At 43.7% G+C, this 20,372-nt stretch overlaps 1 protein-coding gene and 1 long non-coding RNA gene across 15 annotated transcripts in view; both read left to right on the forward strand.

Annotated features, from left to right (window-relative positions):
- Nucleotides 1–20,372, forward strand: part of Itpr1 (inositol 1,4,5-trisphosphate receptor type 1) — a 292,664-nt gene that overhangs the window by 22,967 nt on the left and 249,325 nt on the right. For all 14 annotated transcript variants that reach the window (XM_048356179.1, XM_048356178.1, XM_048356180.1 and 11 more), the window contains exon 4: nt 4,500–4,570. In XM_048356179.1, the coding sequence (XP_048212136.1) occupies nt 4,500–4,570 (71 nt within the window). The remainder of the gene's footprint in view (nt 1–4,499; nt 4,571–20,372) is intronic.
- LOC125358764 lies at nt 6,574–13,098 on the forward strand. The gene is made up of 2 exons (XR_007212391.1): nt 6,574–6,615; nt 12,968–13,098. It is a non-coding gene; the product is annotated as an uncharacterized LOC125358764 (long non-coding RNA).

A 20,372-nucleotide genomic window follows, 5' to 3' on the forward strand; every position in this document is an offset into this window, starting at 1 on the left:
TTGTTGTCTAGGAGAGCAAGTGAAAAGTAGTTCCAAAGGCAGACATGGGCAGAATGGAGAACCCACATTGCTACCTCCAGAACAGTCTGGAATGGTCTAGACTGTCTTTGTGTTGGAAAGAGTAGTTAGGCCTGAGTGGCTTTGTTGAATTTGTTAGAGGCAATCTCCAGTAAATGGAGGGAAGGCAGACCAACAGCCTCTCCAAAACCCCATTCTTATAAGCTGCTTGAATCTCTCTTTTGGTTATGGCTCCTATTGAAAACACACTTGTTTTCTAGTGTTTGTGAGCAGTGAGTATTCCCAAGTTCTCATTCATGCTACTCCACCCACAAGCAGGAAATCATACCAAATGCAGAATTATACCTTGATTACATCTGTGTTCTCACTGTACAAAAGTTTTGTTTTCAGGGCAGCGGATGCCAATAATCCCAGCTACTCGGGAGGCAGCGATAAGCAGTTCACCATTTGACCCTATCTGAAAAGCAGGCTAAAGCAGACAGGAGCTAGGGGCCATTGCTAAAGTAGAACACATTCTTAGCAAGCATGAGGCCCTGTGATCAAAACTGTAGAGATGCAAATGTATATCCAATAACTGGGCACGATTACCCAAACTCAGCTCTTGGGAAGTTGAGGTGAAGGCAGGCAAGACTCAACTCTTTTTTTTTTTTTTTTTGGCCAGTCCTGGGCCTTGAACTCAGGGCCTGAGCACTGTCCCTGGCTTCTTCCTGCTCAAGGTTAGCACTCTGCCACTTGAGCCACAGCGCCGCTTCTGGCCATTTTCTGTATATGTGGTGCTGGGGAATCGAACCTAGGGCCTCGTGTATCCGAGGCAGGCACTCTTGCCACTAGGCTATATCCCCAGCCCCAAGACTCAACTCTTGATAAGTAAGCCAGGAAGTAAGAATCAGCCAATAAAAATATATGATGGCTTTCGCCTGTAATTGCTGCTGTGCAGGTGGCTGAGCTTGGGAGGATGGAGGTTTGAGGCCAGGCAAGGGAGTGTGGAGTGTGTACCTTGCGTGTGGGGTAAGAGGCAACATAGGCTAATGGAAGAAACCCTGCAAAACCATACATGCCAACTGGGAGCAAATTCCATGGTCCTAAGGAAAATGAGCCAGTTTTTACCAATGCCAGTTGGTAGAACTCCATTTCAACCAGTTAAAAAAAGCTGGGTGCAGTGGCATATGTCTGTCATCCCAGCTACCTAGCAAGTGTAAATCCAAGGATCGTATTCTAGGCTGGCCGGGACAAAAAGTCAGACCCTATTCAAGAAGTAACAAAAGCCAAAAATGAGCTGGAGGTGTGACTCAAGTGGTGGAGCAAGCATATGCCTGACATGTGCGAGGCCACGAGTTAAAACCCTCAGTGATGCCAAACAAAACAAAATAAAACGAACGGGTCATTTATAACTTCTGGCTGCATTTGGTGTCTCCATTGCAGACCCATCCTTAATAATTTACTTTGGCTTTTGGCACCAAGTCTTCCTGCTGCTTACGCCTCCTAACCGTCACTTCTTTCTTCTTGCCTTCCATCCTCCATGGTTGAATTTCTCACCTCTTCTTATTTTTCAGCAATGACTACAGTAATATACGGCAGCGGTAAGCCCTCTGTGCGCCCTGTGGTGTTCACTGTGCCGACGTTATCCCCTAGATCCCCAGACACCTCTCTGTGGCGAGCACTGTAGTTCTGCAAGGCTGTCCCTCCCCACCACACACAGGTGCACTCACGGACGGAAGGTTTCACAGCACGGAACCCCAGGGTCTCCAAGGCCGAGGGCCCTAGCTGTCACCCTCTACAGGGCAGTCTCTCCCTCTAGGTTCCCTGAACTAAGACGCATGTTTCTCCACCCCCCTCCCCCTTCCCCTCCTCTGGCCACTGTCTGCCCACAGTCTGATCTGGATGTCCTGCAGCCCCCAGGGCCAAAATGCGCCCCTTGTCCCTGCAGTCAGATTAGGCGCCCATGGAGCTTCTGAAGCCTTAGTACTTCCCTTGCTGCCTCTCTTTCTTTCAGGATATCTATTCTTCTTTTTTTTCTTTTTGAGAAAGTATTTTGCTTTATAGCCCAGGCTGGCCTTGAATCTGGGATCCTCCTGTCTTAGCCTCCTACGTGCTGGGATTACTTGTAGGCACTACCATGCCTGGTGCAATTCTCAAAATTCTTAAGGACCTGCGCTTTTTGATTTATATATGCTTTTCTGAGCTATTAAATACAAATAACTGATAAGTCCATTAAAAAATTAGGTTGTATACTTTATCCCCACTTCCACCCTTCCTGCTTAGTATGTTCTTCTTTTCATTCCCCCATGGTTGAATTTTTTTTTACCATCTCACTTTTTTAGCAATGAGTATAACAATATAGAGTAAACACCCATATTTGAGAATACCTCATATTAAAATTGGTTTGGAGAATAAAGTTCGTCCTCCCCTTTATCCTTTGAGTATGTCCTAGCATTTCTGGCACCCCGGTCTTGGACTCAGTGACTGACTGCCTCTTCTTGGGACTGGCTGTCTGGCTCCCAGCCCCATCCTGTTTATGGAGATGGGTAGAAGTTACCTCCCAGTGGCTTTGTCAATTTGTTGAACTTGAGAATTCCAGGAGGACCTTGGAGAGCCGGTGCATGTGGGGACCTACACTCATCTGTGGTGTGTCTTTCTAAATCACCTTCACAGCTTGTGAAAAGCACAGGTTCTTGGATCCCCTCCTAACCACAGTTTCAGTACGTCTGGGGATGACAGAGTCTTGGTATCAGTATATTCAGAGACGCAAAGTGTCTGAAGTGTCCTCTTAGTTGAGGATTCTTGGTTTTGCAGGTGAAAACACTGGCAGCAGGGGGAATAAATTGACAGTCACGTCATACCACACCATTGTGATGACACAGTGCCATATGCAATATAGTCTCGATCGGGGTCTATTTCCTACTGCTTCCTCCTGCCCTGAGAATTTGATTAAACCATCTCTGTGTTGGATTCTGAGCCCACCTTTTTGTCAGGTTAGACTTTGTAGCTTTATTAAACTCACACAGGAATTCAGATAGAGGTTTCTTATTTGTGCACATTGTCTTCTTCAGTCTTGAGAGTTGACCACGTGATCTCTCCTCTAGACGCACAGTGAGGTCTTCCTGGTGGTTTGATGCTATAGGAGGCAAACTGCTGGTGTCCTCTGCTCAACCCTGATTCATCCACCAAGAAGATCCTGAGGCACAGGCTCGGGCATCTTCTGAGCCATGAAGCAAGAAGCCACTGCCTTGATGGCACTTATAGCCCAGCACAGCCTTGGGATCTGTCAGAGAGGTTGGGAGGAAGAAGAAAGGGCATGGAGATCCTGGAGAGACTGACTGGCTTGTAGGAGGGGAGGGTTGGCTAAGAAGGTGAGGTTGAGAATCAGAAGCTTACAAGAGAAGTGAAGGGAATTTGGGAGGAAAGAGCAGTAAGACAGAGGCTCAATGTTGAATGGCACTTTGCATTTTGGATAAGAGGCAACATAGGCTAATGAAAGAAACCTTGAAAAAATCATACGTGCCAGCTGGGAGCAAACTCTGGTCACAAGGAAGATGAACTCAGGTTTTGCAAATGCCAGTTTCAGGAACTTGGACAAGTCACATGAGCCTTTCGAGTCTCAGTTTCTTCATCTGTTCATTTATATACATATCACACACACATATATGTATAATATACAGTACACATATATAATGTAATGCATGCACGATATACATATATTACATAGGATATATTAATATATGTGTGGCTGTATATTATCATATATTTAGTGGTTCTTCTAAAGAATTGTGCAAGTTAGATTTGATTGGTCTTTAACTATTGGTCTTTATGGGGTGGGTTACTTATTTAAATAGACTTTTCACTCTCTCTACAAATTGCCTTTGCAGCTCCAAGCCCTTCCTATCACTGTGCATTGTACTAGATTTCTGCCACCTGAAATATACTCCTCTTTTCATCCTTCCATCTCTAATTCAACTCTTCTAGAAATTCCACTACAGCTCTCTGCTTGCTCCAGTGGTCTCGGGGATAGTGGGCTTCTGGTTTCTGTTTCCTTCAGTGTGTTATAGCCCTTAGGTTCTATTTTTATCAGTTTGTGTGTATTGTGCTACCTGCCTGAGTGCTGGGTCCTTGGTTCATCCTCGCTCACAGCCAGGTCCTAGCACAGTGGCTGATAATAAAGGTGGTACCTCCATTCCCATTACTTGAATGTATTGATCCTTCAGTGGTATTATATTTTGTGCACAAATCTGTCACGAAAATGGGTTCAGGAATTAGTGGCTTGCTTCATGATTTGTGTCCATCATAGAAATTAGACCCTTGGACTTTTGGGTTAGGTTTAACTCCATACATAGGAAAGCCTCTTTTGTAAGCAAATCATGACAGAATAACATGACAGTGTAAGTTTTGCACAGAAAAAGCCATAGGTTTTCAATTTTTGTACAGTGCAGTAAGTTTTATTTTCTAAGACTTGGTTTGATGTAATACTTTTGTTTTCTTTGCAGCCTGGTTGATGACCGTTGTGTTGTACAGCCAGAAGCTGGGGACCTTAACAATCCACCGAAGAAATTCAGAGGTAAGGTAGATGGCTTTCACGAGTTGTTACCTTGGCTTACTCGAAAATTCTTGAGGGATGTTGATGCTGTGTGTGTGTGTGGTTTGTTTTCTTTTTCCTTTTGGTGAGCGATGATAGGTTTGTTTACTTAGGATCTTTCCCAGAGTATAATTTTCATTTTAAGGCTTTATAACTTCTGAAAAAATGCATAAATAAATTCATTGTCAAGATTGACATAGCTTTTATTAGAGTCTTAATTTGTCTGTTGATGACATGTTTCTGAGTGCTAATTCCGTCTAAAGCTTTTCATTTAGTCAGATATTTCTCCAAATAAATAGGATTTGTGGATCTAGTCTCAAGGGACAATTGTTATTTCAGCCTATCTCAATGCTCTGTTGAGGGCCCCAGTAGTCTCACTCGGAAAAAGACGTTCTTGATTAACGCACTTGATTTTTGAGTTGAATGGTAACAGGTAGGGCTGTTTTCTTACCAGTATTGGCTTTTTCTTCCTTTGGCCTCATGTTTTTATGGTCTTTTCTTGAAATAAAGGTAGCTTAGTTAATTGAAGAAGGTGTTTGAAATATATAGTTAGTATTTTAGATGTTGAACACTTTCTGTTTCTTGTTGTGATGGTGAATGGCTCTCAATTCTAGCTGAGGAAGCTTTTAAATGAAATAGGCACTCTGGGCCCTACTCCAGACCAATTACATTAGTCTCTTGGGCTTGGACAGGACCACTGACATTTTTTTAAGGGTTCCCAAGTGGTTCTTTTATATATATATATAGCTAGGGTTGAGAACCTACCAGGTTAAATATTTGACTCATGACCTATATCCCAAAGGGATCGAACCTTAACTATTTGCTGATTATATCATTTGAGTTAAACGTTCTAACTGCTAAGTAATTTAGAAACGGTTTGACTTTTTGGATGAAAGCTAAAGAAATTAAAATGAACTAGAAGGCAGACATTCAGATGGAAGGATGCCACTGGCAGCAGTTTGGGGTTGAGCTGAATCCAGTTGGCATGATACTATCTGGAGAAAATGTTTCTACCTACAGATCAGGGAAACTTTTTTTTTTTTTTGTACCATTATGGAGCCCTTAAGCTCTGGCTTGACTTTTTTGCTCAGGGCTTGTGTTCTACCACTTGAGCCTCTATAAGGTGCTCTCTGCCTGCAGACTGCCTTTGTTCTTTTCTGCTGGGGCTGGCTTTGAACTGTGATCCTCAGATCTCAGCCTCCTGAAGAGCTAGATTATGGGGGTGAACCACTAGTGCCCTATGGGTGGGGGAGAGGAACTTTTTTTCTTTTTCAAGGTTGTGGATAGAGACAAGAACCTGAAGCAGTTATTGCTCTTGCTGCATTTTTTTTTTCTTAATCCCTCCTCCATGTCTCCTTCTAAAACAAAAGCTTGAGTGCAGCAGAAATGAAAGGTCTGATGCAATGACCATAATGTAGTCACTCAGGGTTAGTTCCCTCTCCCCCCAGTGCTGACTGTATCAATCACTGCTGAGGGTATTGCCTGCTTTAACAGAGGGGCTGCTGCATCTATGCTGGGAGGGCAGTGGTCATTCATGGTGAAGAGTCTTGTTGGGGGTCACAGGGTCACAGGGCTGGAGACAGATGGGGTGGGAGTGTGGCTCTCATGGGGAAATCACCTGGAGAGCTCTTAAAACGAATGGTGTTTGAGTTCCACCTCTCCAAGGCTCCTGACTTAATTGGGCATCGAGTTTCCAAAACCCTCTAGCTGATTCTCTTGAGCAGCTGAAGTTAAGAACTACTGCTCAAACTACTGGAATTATAAACTATCAGCTGCATTGCTCAGGGAAGTGCTAATCCAGAATGGTTTTTTTTTTTTTTTTTTTTTTTTTTTTTGGCCAGTCCTGGGGCTTGGACTTAGGGCCTGAGCACTGTCCCTGGCTTCTTTTTGCTCAAGGCCAGCACTCTGCCACTTGAGCCACAGCCTCCCTTCTGGCCATTTTTCTGTATATGTGGTGCTGGGGAATTGAACCCAGGGCCTCATGTATACAAGGCAAGCACTCTTGCCACTAGGCCATATTCCCAGCCGTCCAAAATGGTTTTTGCTCCTGGGATAAAATGGAGTGATGGTCTCCGGAAGGTGTTGCTTAGGTCTAGTAGGAGCTCTTGTTGCATTCTCATGCTTTGAGAGTTGGGAAGTGAACATGGGAGAGCTTTTAATGCAAAGTACAGTTAGCCAGTGACTAATTCTGTTTCATTTTTTTCAAGTGTTATTGATTTTTCTTTTGAATTGGCAAATAAGAATATTGCACATTATATTTTGCAATAGCCATGGTGGAATATCTAAATTGAGCTAGTTGAGCAAATGCATCTTTCTCCTTTGTGTGTGTGTGTATGTGTGTGGTGAGGACCCTTAAAACTTACTGTGAGATTTTCAAGTGTACACTACATTGTCTTTACCTGTATTCACCATGCACAATAGAGTTTTGGAAGTTTTTTCCCTTTCATGTAAATGAAATATGGGTTCTTTTGACCAACACCCCAACACGGATTTCCACCGCAGCCACTGGTAGCTGCCCTTGAGCTCTCTATTTCTGGGACTTCAACGCTGAGATTCCGTGTGTTGGTGATCACTAGTCGATGTCTTTCTGTGTCTGGTTTATTGTACTTAGTATAATGCCCCTCTTAAGTTGTTGCCACAAAGGAGCCAATAGCTGTTCAAATACTGAGTTAGAATCATAAAATAAATTGGATCATACCAAGGGAGTAGGAAGAGGTGCATGTTTTCTTGGCAGTAGCATACAATGTCTCATGTTAGGATGCATGGCTCATGACTGTTTTGAGTAGATTGTTTCTTTCTCTCTCTCTTTTTTCCTTCTCCTTCCTCCTTTCTTTTCTGGGAATCACACTCAGGATCTTATGCATGTTAGGCAAATACTACCATTGAGCCCATTGAGCTACATCCCCAGCACCAAATACTTTTAAAAAATAGATAATTTGTTGTTATTATTTGGGTGTGTACAGAGGGGTTACCATCTCGTAAGTCATGTAATGAGTATATGTCTGGGCAATGTCACCACGTCCTTTGCTTTCCCAGTTTCCCTGTCCTATCCCTGCCCACAAGTTGCATACTGAGAAATATTTTGTTTTAAAAGCATAATTAAAAAAGCAGATTTTACTATAATAATTTGTCATGCATTAAGATATGCTTAAAGGCTTTATGGCTCAAGTGGTAGAGTATTTGCCTACCAAGTGTGAGGCTCTCAGTTCAAACCCCAGAACTGCCAAAAACAAAAACAAGAATGAAAACAGCACACACCCATGTTTAAAAATAGATACTTGGAAAGGAAACATAGTAGAGCACTTGGAAGGTATTTTAACCCCTCATTTAATCCCATGATGAAAAAACAGCTTTGAACCGGGCAAGATGTGAATGACATTTTAAGGAATGAGTTCCACCTGTAAATTGTAACCATCCCCTATTTCTGTAATTTATTTATTTTTCACCCTGTTCTGGCATTTCCTAAACTTTGAATAGACTATTTTGAGACAAAAGCAGCAGTCTGGTAGAGGTCATTTGGAAAGAAAGAAGCTCCACTTACTGGCCTGCTTCTACAAGTGGTCACATGATGCTGACTTGATTTGTTGACGACCTTTCTCCATAAATTAAAAGTAAAGTTTTCTAGGTTATGAGCTGTTTTTTTTTTTTTTTCACTTGTGGGAAAATCTGTTCAAAACAAGCTCTGCTGCAGGCCTTGTGAATGTAGGTCAGAAGTTCTAACCTCCACCTGCCAGCCACAGCCCTCTGCACCCAGGTGAGGAACAGGACGGCTCTTCCTTGCAAGCTGGGGAGTGCTCCTCTGCCATGGAACCTGGGAAGCAAGTAGTTAACATGTTTCTGGAAGCTTCCCTTCAGCCATGATGCAGCATACTTTAAGAATTTTTTTTTATTTTTCCTCTCAAATGAAGAAAAAGATCTCTCTTGTGGAAGAGATTGTTGCCTTTCCAAATAGAAGACTACTTTGAAGTTGAAGGCATCTTGCTGGTGACACGATGCCGGTGGGGGCAGTGTAGAGGCATTTTTTCTAGCCCGTTTATCTTGTGGTGTCTTTTCATCCTGGAGATGAGCACACAGGTATGGGGAAGGGGAAGAGAGGATGGTGACAGGCTGTCTAATGGCATGATGGATTCTCTCTGAGAAGTCAACAGAGCTGTACTTAGTCATTTGCTCTCACTTCCATTCTTTCCTTGGCAAGTGATTGCCTATATTGTTTCTTATAACCTGTACTGAAGAAACTGGGAATCTGAGGCCTGTTTATGCAACACTCCCCATGGCTTCTGACCTTGGAGCTTCTAATTTTTAAGTTCCTCCTGGGCTCTTCAACACTGGTGATTAATAATGTAGGCTCTTGGATGACCTTCCTGGATAAAAACCCAAGTTTCCTAAATTCTTGCCTATGTAACCCTGGACAAATTGCTTAACCTCTGTGAACCTTGGCTTTTTCATCTATAATGGATGATGATCATGGCTATATCTCATAAAGTCATGTATAAGTTAAAGATTTTCGTATTTAGGTGAAGACTTTAGTATTTGATGAAATTCTGTTAGTTGTGATAACATGAAGGGCATTGTGATTGCTAAGCCAGATGAGCCAGGGACTCTATGATCTTACTTAGGTGGAAAATATCGTATAGAAGTTGAAAGTATAATAATGGTTATTAAGGGAATGGGAGTAGGGATAGAAATGGGAAGAGGTGGGTCAACTAACAATAAGTAAAAGGAGAGCTAACTTCTGATGTCTTATATTGTATAGTAGGGTAACTAAAGTTCATAATAATATGGTGTGTATTTCAAAATACCTAGAAGAGAGAAGTTTTCATGTTCTCACAACAATGAAATAATATTGAGAGCTGGGAATAGCTCAAGGATGGAATTCTTAGCTGGTATGCATAAAGCCCTGGGTTTGATTCCTAGTGCTGAAAAACCTCAAAAAATAGCTAAAGCAAAATAAAACTGAGAGCATACTCAAGTGGCAGAGCACCTACCAGCAAGTATAAAGCCCTGAATTCAAACTCCAATACCACTCAAAAAACTAAAAAAAAAAAAAATCAGTTCTGGTGGAGCTTAGCTCAGTAAGCCTTAGTTATTTACTCTATTTGTTTTCTAGTACTTACAACACAGCTCAGTATACATAAATGGTAGCAGAAGGGAAACTCCCATTTGTGAAAACTTTAGTGATACAAGAATAATTTATTGCTATTCCTTTTGTCTTTAAATGCTTTGTGCACATGTACCTTGTAACCTAGATTTGAAGTCCAGCAAGTCTCCGTGCAAGCTGAGAGAGATTATATAACCTTTCTGTAGAACCAGGGAAAAGAATTTCTTCCCCATAACCACAATGTGATTTGGAATAATACGGATTAAGACCCTAATGAAGACTTTGGTAAATTGTTCACTAACTGGTGGTGATTATTCTGTGTAATAGATGTAAATGAGTTAAACATTGGACACATTTGCTTCTCTTTGGTGCTTAAACATGCATTTCTAAAATGACTTGCCTTAAAACAATTCTGTGACTATGACAGAAGCCAGATCTTTTTCATCATCTAAATGAATTTTGAACAGTCACTGTCCTCAAAGCCATGAGGAGAGAGAACTTAGATGTAGCATCATCTAGCTGCATTGGTTTCTTTGTTAATGTGGTATCACCAGAAAGCACCTGTACTCACTGAAAATAGTGCAGAATCTCTGGTCTCTCTGATTTGTGCTGCCTTTGTCCATAATCTCAAAAGAATAAGGAAGGCAAACAGCAAATTGAAACCAGGAATAGAAACTTTGTGGTTAGTGAATTCCTTTCTCTATAGCATCTTTTCCTCTTCCCAGTCTTGCCTCATCCCTTCTTCCAGAGACACGAAATATAAAAGGCATCTTCTATGGAGGAAAGATGGAAAGTGACAGCCAGTTACAAGACAACCATCTTGGTTCGAGTCTCTGTCAGAGGAGGAATAACCTCCTTGCTTATGGACTCCAAACCAGGGACTTGAGGCTTTGGGGAATGGGGAATAAGATAGGCTTTCTAGTTGATCTCTCCATTTATTGTGTAATCACCTTTTACACACTGGGGCAACAGTCAAGTTCCTGCTCTCAAAATTTGGTCTCTGTTCACTAAGTCAACCTTGGCTTTGGACTCTTGACCTTGGGCAGATGTTACCATGCCAGTGTTAATAAAATGTGCAGCTTCAGAAGAAAAGCTGTTGGAAAGGAAACATAGTTAAGAAAGTGAGCTGCTGGTGGGTTACCTCTGTAATCCCAGTACTGGGAGGGCTGAGCAATCCTGAGTTCAAAGCCAACCTATAACACATGGAAAGACCATGTCTCAAAAAAGAAAGAGGATATGCTGTATTCATAAACTGCTTTGTTAAATGGCATCTCCTTTGTACAGCTACATAAAGATAGTTTTAAAAATAAACATTAAAAAAGGAAAGAGGAAAAAAATTTAAACGAAGAAAATGTAGTCTGGAAAGTTGTGGTGAAAAGAAAGATTAAGTGGTCACATTAATTGAGGAGGGGTCCCCCATCAGGCTGAGAGTGTGCTTGTTCTAGATATCTTTGCTGGCCCTAGCTTGCTTTCTTTTCCTTCAGGGAAGTTCATTTCAAGCACAGTTGTTTATTCTAAGCCAATGTATTATTGAAGCCCTACTGTGTGCCAGAATTCCTATGTGCTTTCAAGAATTTAGGCTTTATGGAGAAGGAGACTCACATTATTTTTTTTTTCAAATCCAGTGGCTAATATTGACCCAGTGTTTCCTTTGTGCCCAAGCTTGTCCTGTTAATTCCCATCCGTGTCACCCACCAGTGTGGAGTTGGCACTGAGTCTTCCATTCTACAGATGGGGAATGGAGTTGGAGATGCTCTAAGAAGTGGAGTGACATACAGTTAGTGTCACTTCCCAGGGTGGGTATCATCCATTCCATAGACATTTACTGGAGACCTACTGTGTGTCGACCATTTATACTCTGGTTTCTCTTCAAAGTCTGTGTCAATACATAATGAACATCTCAGAGGACCTTGTTTAGTGTAATCCGATGTCCACACAGTAGTGACTTACACACAAGGAGAAGGGACATGGGTGGAGTATTTTCCTGTGTCCAACTGGGACACTGTAGACAATGACACTTTTCTAGTGTACCTACCCTTCCCTTTGGCTCTATGGCACCAAATGACGTCTATACCTGACACAGTTTGGGCTAAGAAATGTTAGGAGCTGGCCCATTGCCCTGTGTCTCACCAGTATCAGAGTCAGGCCAGAGCCCTCCCCCGAGGGCTGTGCTCACCGTGCTTCCCCTCTTTGTCCTGTGCTCCCTTTGCCATCTGCCGGCAGGGTTCTCCAAAGCCATGGCCCTGTAACCATCACAGTCTCTCAGTGAGAACAGGCAAGAAAGGACTTTGCTTTCTGCCAAAGCTCTTCTTAGCTTTTATCTGGAGTATTTATTCTTTCATGGTGCTGGGTTTGAAGCTAGGGCTGAGCTATATCCCCACCGCCCATGTAGGATGTTTAAGTGAGGAAGAATACAAAGTAGGAAGATGGAAGTATCTGACCTTTTGGCATAAGGCATCTTTAGCCATTGCCAGGGTAAGCTGTGCCATACCCAGTGAATAAACACATGGCCTAATTTGAGCTCTGTTTGTGATCCTGGTGCAAGTGTAGCCTGGGGCAATCGAATCCAGTCTTCTGTGCTTTTCCTGAGTCAAGTGTTGGCTGCAGACCTGGTTTATTTTACTTCAGTAATAACATATATACCTATATATTTTATTCTAAAGGTGGTGTGCAGAGGGGTTGCAGTTATATAAAGCCAGGTGATGAATATATTTCTTGTTGGACATTGTTACCCCTTCTCTCATTTTCTCCCCGTGTTTCTGGTTCCTTCCCCCACCTACAAGTTGTATAGTTCATTTTCCAGTGAGTACCACTGCTGCATTTGTTCACCCCTTGTTCTTCCATTTCTGTGCCTCCCCCTTACCCTCCCAAAGACAAATGAACAAATAAGACAAAAAGAAAACAGAAACAACAACAACAACAAAGAAAATACCTCTTGTTTCCATTTCCTGGAGTTCATTTCAATAAATATTATTTTATATGATCAAAGGCACATGGGCAATTGCACCTTTGTGTTCCTCTCCTCAGAGTGTCCTCCTCTGGTCTCACTGGCTGTGAGTGCCTAGAGTCCTATATAATTTATCATGTCTTGGTATATTTTAGATCTAGCTTCTGCATATGAGAGAAAGCATGCACTGTTTGGGAGACCTGGTTTCTTAACATGTGCCCCGAATGAAACAGTGACAGCCTGAGAGCTGAGCTGTCAGCGAGATCCTGAGAGAGAACGTTTGCTCCACTATGGTAAGCCACTCTTAGCACTAAAGGATAGCCATGAGTTTGAGCATCAGGCTTATAGTCTTTTAATTCTTACTGGAACTTTCCTTCCCTAGTCCCTGGATGAGATTATTGCTCAAGTGGTAGGGCACTTGCCAAGCAAGCACATGGCTGTTGAGTTCAACTTCTGGTACCACCAAAATAAACAAATGAAGAAGGAAAGATTGACAGAATGCCCACCTATAAAGGGGCTTGTGAACTTAATAGACCACAAGGATGGCTTGATGGAGAGAGAAAGAAGGGTTCCCATCTCACCCAGCACTTTGTAATTGGCCTTGAAAACTCTTGACAATTTTGAAAGGAGCCTCAGTGAAGAGTGGAGTTTTACATGACCAGTGCTAAGAAGCATTTGAATTGTCAGTAACCTACTTCGATTGGATCACAGTCTTGCCTGCAATTAAGGGGAAAAATTGCTACGACCAGTCAGAGAGGAAAGTCACAGTGAAAGCCCAGCCTATCGTCTGCAACCTGCTGCTCCTGTACCTTGGAGCAGTTAGTTACTTTCTCTCTCTGGGCCTCAGTTTCTCTACTTAAAGGAAGTTTAAGTGATTTCCAAAGTCTGTTCTCAGCTTGAAGGGACAAGAAATAGGTTGGCAGAGGCAGGAAGCTTAATACTTGACAAGAAACCACTGGAACTGAGGAACCTTGTGCTAGCTGGAAGTTGATTCCCATATTTCTGGGATTACAGGTTGTTTCTGTCAAGACAGTGAAGGAAAGAGCCAGGCCTTCCCCCAGAGGTGAGATGGGGACGCAGCCAGGCCCGCGGGTCAGACAGGTCCGCTAGGGTGGTGGCCCAAACAAACTCGCTTGGCTTAGCTTTCTTTCAAACCATCCTCCTTGGCCGCACATTGTTTTAATTGTTGCTAAGCAACATTCTTTCTTTTTTTCTTTTGGCAAGGCATGGAAGGAACCAGCCCGTATCTTATTTAGTTTTAAATACCCACATGCAAAGGAGGAGGGCCTAACTTAAATTTTGTTTGTTCTTTTGATTCTAATCCATGACCGCTTTTCATAATGGGGACACAGGACTTAGTTTCTGCCTGTCTTGTTAAATAAGGCAGAAAAATCAGTCTATTTAAGGTGCTTGTCAAGTAGATGCCTGAAGGCATGGTGAAGGTTCTGTGCTTGCATGAGACTGAAGCTTGTTCTGTATTCAGACAATCAACTCAAACTTAATAAAATGATTAGTAGTTTTTTGGTTATAATCTTCATTTCAGATTTGCTAGCTTATCTCAATCTTGCACCAACAGACTGCATTTAAAAGGAACAAAACTGTAATTTAAATCAATTCCCTGGGCGACATAGAATGCTCACAGTGTGTTACACAATCTCCAGGACTGGTGCTTGCTGGTGCCACACAGCCTGAGTCCTGGCTAGATTTCTGCCTACTTGCTCAAAGCCACGAGATGGGCATCTGAACTCTCTAGGCAGGACATGGACTTACTTGATACCTGAGCCACCCTTGAAATACAGACCTTAAGTCCCTGTTTCATATTTATCTGTCTTTATGGTTAATTCAGCTGCTAATGATGAGTAATTTTTCATATCTGTATTCTTCCAGTATTATTCCAGGTAAATACAGCATCTTTACCTTTTTATCTAATTAAAATCCCAGTATTGCTAGGGGGCTTTCCTCTATCTGAGGCAATATGTATTTAGAAATCCCAGCAAGTGTAATTGGGTCATATTGTCTTATTGTTATATGAGTCTCCTGAAAGCCCTGTGTAGTGGTTGAGGAAGGATTTTCCTTTTGGCAGACGGTTCTTATAATCCAGTCTACAAAAATCGAGTCTACAGAGAATTGGTGAAGATGTGTGGTGAATTGCTTGAGTATATGAGAACTCTTTCTTTTCTTTATTTGACAAGCGAGGAAATTAGAGGGCTGTAGGAAGTCTGCTGGGGGTCAGAGAGCAATGCTGTGTCAAAATGGGGGTTGGAATGTACCATGCTTCCAAGTCATGGATTAAAACCATTTTTTTGGGTCCCATCTCCCTGTGCCATTAATAACCTATTTTCTATAGGTACAAATAATACCTTGCATAGACTTTACATGAATGGATGTAGTTTAATCAAATGATGTAACTCATAGTTTCCTGTATATACATTAGCTTATCTATTCTCAGAACAGTTCTAAAAGGAAGGTGCTCGTTTACAGACGAGGGAACTACTACACTGGATGTCACGTGTTTAGCCTGAGCTTATAAAGCCCAGATGTGAACCCTTTCTGACACGTTACCCTCCTCTTCCATCTACTCTGCCTGCAGAGTGAGGTTTGCCTCAGGTTGGTCCTAAGCAAAGAGTTTCTCACCTTCTTCTGTGCCCATCCCCCCCTCCAGTGTTGCTACATGAAGCAGACATCTATATGCAAGAGACGTATGCTAACTGCCAAATTAGCCTTCAGTATGCATCATAGCTGTCTCCTATTTTTCTCCTCCCCAGTAGGTTTTGGAGCACCTGGAGAGACCGTCTATGTCTGGCTCTGTACTTCTGGCCTGATGCCTGGCATAATGTTAGTCTTCAATTAAAAGCTGGTTGAAGAGGAATTAGTGGGTTTTTTTTTTTGTGGTTGTTGTTGTTTTCTCTGATACAGTTTTTCACTGGTCCTTTGACATTTTAATGGTGACATTTTAAGCCAACTGGCAACTGATTTTTTTAGTTTGCTGCCTCCCACTGTTCTGTAAAGTCTCTCCAAGCTATCTGAGTCTGGTGTTCCATACAGACTTGCCTCCCTCCTCGCCTCAACGCCCCCCCCCCCCAAAGGCTCTTATTGGTCACCTTTTCTGGTATAGTTTGGCTCTTGAAAGGTCCCTAAAGGCCCTCATGTTCAAAGTTTGGCTAACATGGTGGTGCTCTTGGGAGATAGTGGGCCTTTAAGAACCATGCCTTAGCCGAGAGGTCTTTAGGTCATTAGGGACATGCTCTTGGAAGGAATGTGGGACCCTGAACCCTAGTTCTTTCTTTTTTTGAGCATTTTTCTTCTACTTCATAATTTGTTTACTTTGCTGCAGACCTAAAGCAACATGGCTAACCATGCTCACATGGTGTGAGACCTCCAGAACTAGGAGCCATTATGTGCCTTTTCTCTTTCTCTCAGTTGATTATCTCATGTATTTGCTACAGGGACTAAAAGCTAACTAACACATCCTCTGATGCTCTTTTCTCCTTTACTCCCACTGTTTGATCTTTATTCCCCCCATCATACCTATAGTTTTGGGAGTCCTCAGCTACAGTCAATAAAATGATCACGAAAACCAGACAGTTATTTATTCCCTTCTCCCTGTATGCCTGGCCTTTTGTGGTTTTCTGTAATAGTTGGAGCACCCCTGAGACGTGGGTGGTACTGTTGTCCTCATTTTACGTCTGGGCACCCTGACCCCAGAGAGGGATGGGAACCAGGCTGGACATACGGATTTGAACCCAGTTCTAGAGTGTCTCTCAGTCAAGCGAATTCCAAGCCATGCGACACAGAGTACATGGGCTCCACTAATCACATCCTGGATTCTGCATTCAAGCACATTGCTCAGGGAGGATGATGCGAACGGAAGGGCCTGAGTGGGCCACCCTCACCACAGCCCGCGGCACCAGTGCAGATCTGAAGGAGTTCCTCTGTGGTTCTCTGTTGTGCTTCAGATAGACATGCTCTCTCCTGGGGATTGCAGAACCCCAAGGTAGTCACCGGCTTGCCTTGCAGCCCCACTGTGGCTAGTTTCTACTGACCTGCAGGCTCCAGCGAGGCCAAGGCATTTCTTCCTGCCAGTCAGCATTCTTGGGCCTTTTTTCTCTCTGAAAGGATCTCTTCCCTGAAAACCGCCCCTCCCTCCCCCTCCCTTTTTTTTTTTGGCCAGTCCTGGGCCTTGGACTCAGGGCCTGAGCACTGTCCCTGGCTTCTTCCCGCTCAAGGCTAGCACTCTGCCACTTGAGCCACAGCGCCGCTTCTGGCCGTTTTCTGTATATGTGGTGCTGGGGAATCGAACCTAGGGCCTCATGTATATGAGGCAGGCACTCTTGCCACTAGGCTATATCCCCAGCCCCCCCCCTTTTTTTTTGTTTGTGACAGTACTGGGACTTGAACTCAGGACCTCATACTCTTGCCTGGGTCTTTTGCTCAAGCCTAACATTCTACCACTTGAACTATACCTCCACTTCTGGCTTTTTGCTTGTTAATCAGAAAACAAGAGTCTTGTGGACTTTTCTGTCCGAGCTGGCATTGAACAACATCCTCAGATCTCAGCCTCCTCATTAGCTAGAATTGCAGGTAGGGGCCACCCTGGTGTCTAGCCCTCTGGTTTTTCTAATACCCACTCATCCTTCAAGTTCCAGGCGTTTCCTCTGGGGTCGTTGCACTAAGCCTGGGTGTGCTGATCCACTGTCCTTCCCTTCTGAAGCCACACTGCCGGGCTTTCCGCTCTGCTCTCTTACCTCCGTCTTTTACTGGTCCTCTCACCTTGGACATTGTCTGCCTCTCAGAGCCTTTGTTTCCTTGTCTCAAAGGTGGGGAAGCTGTCCCATCCGCCTCACAGGGCTTTGTGTGAGGAAGAAATGAGGTCTTCGTGTTTAAGCACTTGGTGCAGCACTGGGCCCCTAAGAAGCGGTCATTTTGGGGTTTTGCTTTTTACTGTGATTAGCAGGTACCCAGCTTTGGCTGTGAGCGGTCTCCCCAGAGCTAGGCACAGGCCTGCTCCTAGTAGGCATCCAGACATTTGTGGAATGGATTTAGGGAGCCCTCCTAGGCATTGCTTCTGACTCTTGCATGTGCACAGTAACCTCCTGGGGTCTTGGGAAAATGGGGGTTCAAGTTCACTATAGGCCTGAGGTGAGACCTGAGGACCTGCATTTGAAAGTAACCCTCTAGCTCCTGCCAGCTTCCAAGGAGTCACTGGTAGGTCTTTTTCCTTCTTTCAGGTCTGATTTACTTACTTACAGTTCAGAGAAAGAATAAAAGTCCATCATGAAAAGTGACCAGAGCTAGAATTGCAGGTGCAAAGGACATGGATCTGACTGTCAGTGCTGTGTTACTCAGTGGACAAACTTGCACTGAATGATGGAGTTCCCATCAGTCTCTAGCCAGGACCGACCATCTGTTGGGGATTTTCTCCTGTGAGACAGAGGCTCATAGATGATCCCATTTGACTCTAAGTGTCTGTTTTCCCACCAGGACACAGCTGTTCCTTCTGTTCTGCTTCCGGGGGAAGCCCTATGGTTGGGCCATTAGGTCAGCCAGCAGCTGGGAGAGAGCAGATCCAGCACCAGATAAAAACTCTGGGAGCTAGCCAGATGTGTTCAGTGCAGTTGGTAGAGAACATTGCAAAGGAGTGGAAAGATGGAATTGTTGAATATTTGGAAAGGTGAACAATTTTTTTTTTTTTTTGCCAGTCCTGGGCCTTGGACTCAGGGTCTGAGCACTGTCCCTGGCTTCTTCCCGCTCAAGGCTAGCACTCCGCCACTTGAGCCACAGCGCCGCTTCTGGCCGTTTTCTGTATATGTGGTGCTGGGGAATCGAACCTAGGGCCTCGTGTATCCGAGGCAGGCACTCTTAGCCACTAGGCCATATTCCCAGCCCTGTTCTTTTTTTTTTTTTTTTTTGCCAGTCCTGGGCCTTGGACTCAGGGTCTGAGCACTGTCCCTGGCTTCTTTTTGCTCAAGGCTAGCACTCTGCCACTTGAGCCACAGCACCACTTCTGGCCGTTTTCTATATATGTGGTGCTGAGGAATCGAACCCAGGGCTTCATGTATATGAGGCAAGCACTATTACCACTAGGCCATATTCCCAGCCCAAGTGAAGAAATTTTTAAAAAGCTTTTGTAAGTCAAGATCCTGCTGAATCTGGTCTTAGTAAGTAGATCAGATGCTTCTGGGAGACAGAAGAGCCTTGTGGTCAGTAGCTTTGTCCCTGGAGACAGTCATGGGCTCCCAGTCCTGCTCTGTCTCATAGTAGGTGTGTGGCACAGACAAGTCAATTAACCTCTTTCAGCTTTAGTTTTCCTCACCTGGCATTGGTCAGTAGCAGTATTGAAGTGATGGTATTCTTTCAGTGCCATCTGACACCGTGTGTATCCCGTGTGTAGCACAATTTGCCAACATGCACAGCCTGGCACAACTACTCCATTAAAAAAAAATAGTAGCTATTGGGACTGACTTAGCAATCAGCAGCTTTTGGGACATCTCTCACAAGATCAAACATGGCTCTTGCTGTCTTGTAAGAAATGGATCTGTGTCTCTTAGAAACCCAGCTCATGGAGCCCATGTAGTCGTGCATGGGCAGGCCAGCTTTAACGTTCTTCAGTGTTGTTGAGTTGGGCTGTGACATGGAGGCCATCTCAGACCCCCAAGGGCCTTTGGAAGGGAAGCCATGGGGCCTCTTCTCTCCTTCCACAGCCTCCATAAGCCTTAGTCACTGGTGGGTCATTTGCTGGAGATGGTAATCCTGCCTTGTCACCAAGGAAGAAGATACTGCCAGTCTGGAAAACAGCCTTTCCCTGTCTCCACATTGTGTGTGTGTATGGGGGATGCAAGTTTGGAGATGGTCCCTCCAGCTGACCTACATGGAGGGCAGTAGGGCTTCTAGCGGGATGCCCACTGCCATGGTTACTTCTTCCTAGCACAGACCAGGTGGGAGGCGTCTCTCCTCAAGTGAGCCTGGCTCAGACATGAAACGATGTTCCTGTTACTGGTGTTGATCTGGGGGAGTTAGGCAGAGAGCATCTGCAAGTATGGAGAAGAAAAATACATCTCTTCAAAGAGCCAGTCTCCTCTTCAAAGCAGGAGCTGGAGGTCAGTGTAGAAAAAGTCCAATTTGAGCAGCTACAAAGAATTGGGAAAATCATATTGTTGGGCAATCATTCCTCTTACTGAGGTTTCAAAGTTTCTCTTTTTATCTGGTATTTTTCCGGGTACATTTGAGTTCCAATTTGAGTGCCTCTGAAATGTCTGGATGTTTTGTGCTGCTAAAATTACATGTGTCTAAAAATGTTATCAGTGATGGCACTTACATATACGCTTGCTTGGACTTGTTCTAGCGAATTTCTGTGACTGAAGCTCTTCTTCCCCACCCCCAACCCCCAAACTATCCCCACAGATTTGGCGTTTGAGGCAAAGGTGGGAAATAGAACAGTCTTCCCAGGTTTAGCCACAAAGCCAAAAGACAATCTCATGAGAATTTTGCTTTAGTCTTGTCAGCATAGAATTCTGGGGTTTTGTTGCCATAGTTTCGCTGAAAAATTTGACCTTAGCTGTAATAACATACAGTTACAGAGAACCAGTTAATCGGTTTTCTAAAATTAGTATTCTCTAGTACATAAACCAGTAGGAACAGAGTATTTAATTAAATATTATACAAGGATATAAAAGCCCAAGGGAATGCAGGAGGAAACCCATAATCCTTCTTGACTGGTCTCTTACAGACTTAGAAGAACT

This window comes from Perognathus longimembris, chromosome 10, assembly GCF_023159225.1.
Source record: "Perognathus longimembris pacificus isolate PPM17 chromosome 10, ASM2315922v1, whole genome shotgun sequence".
NCBI lineage: Eukaryota > Metazoa > Chordata > Mammalia > Rodentia > Heteromyidae > Perognathus > Perognathus longimembris.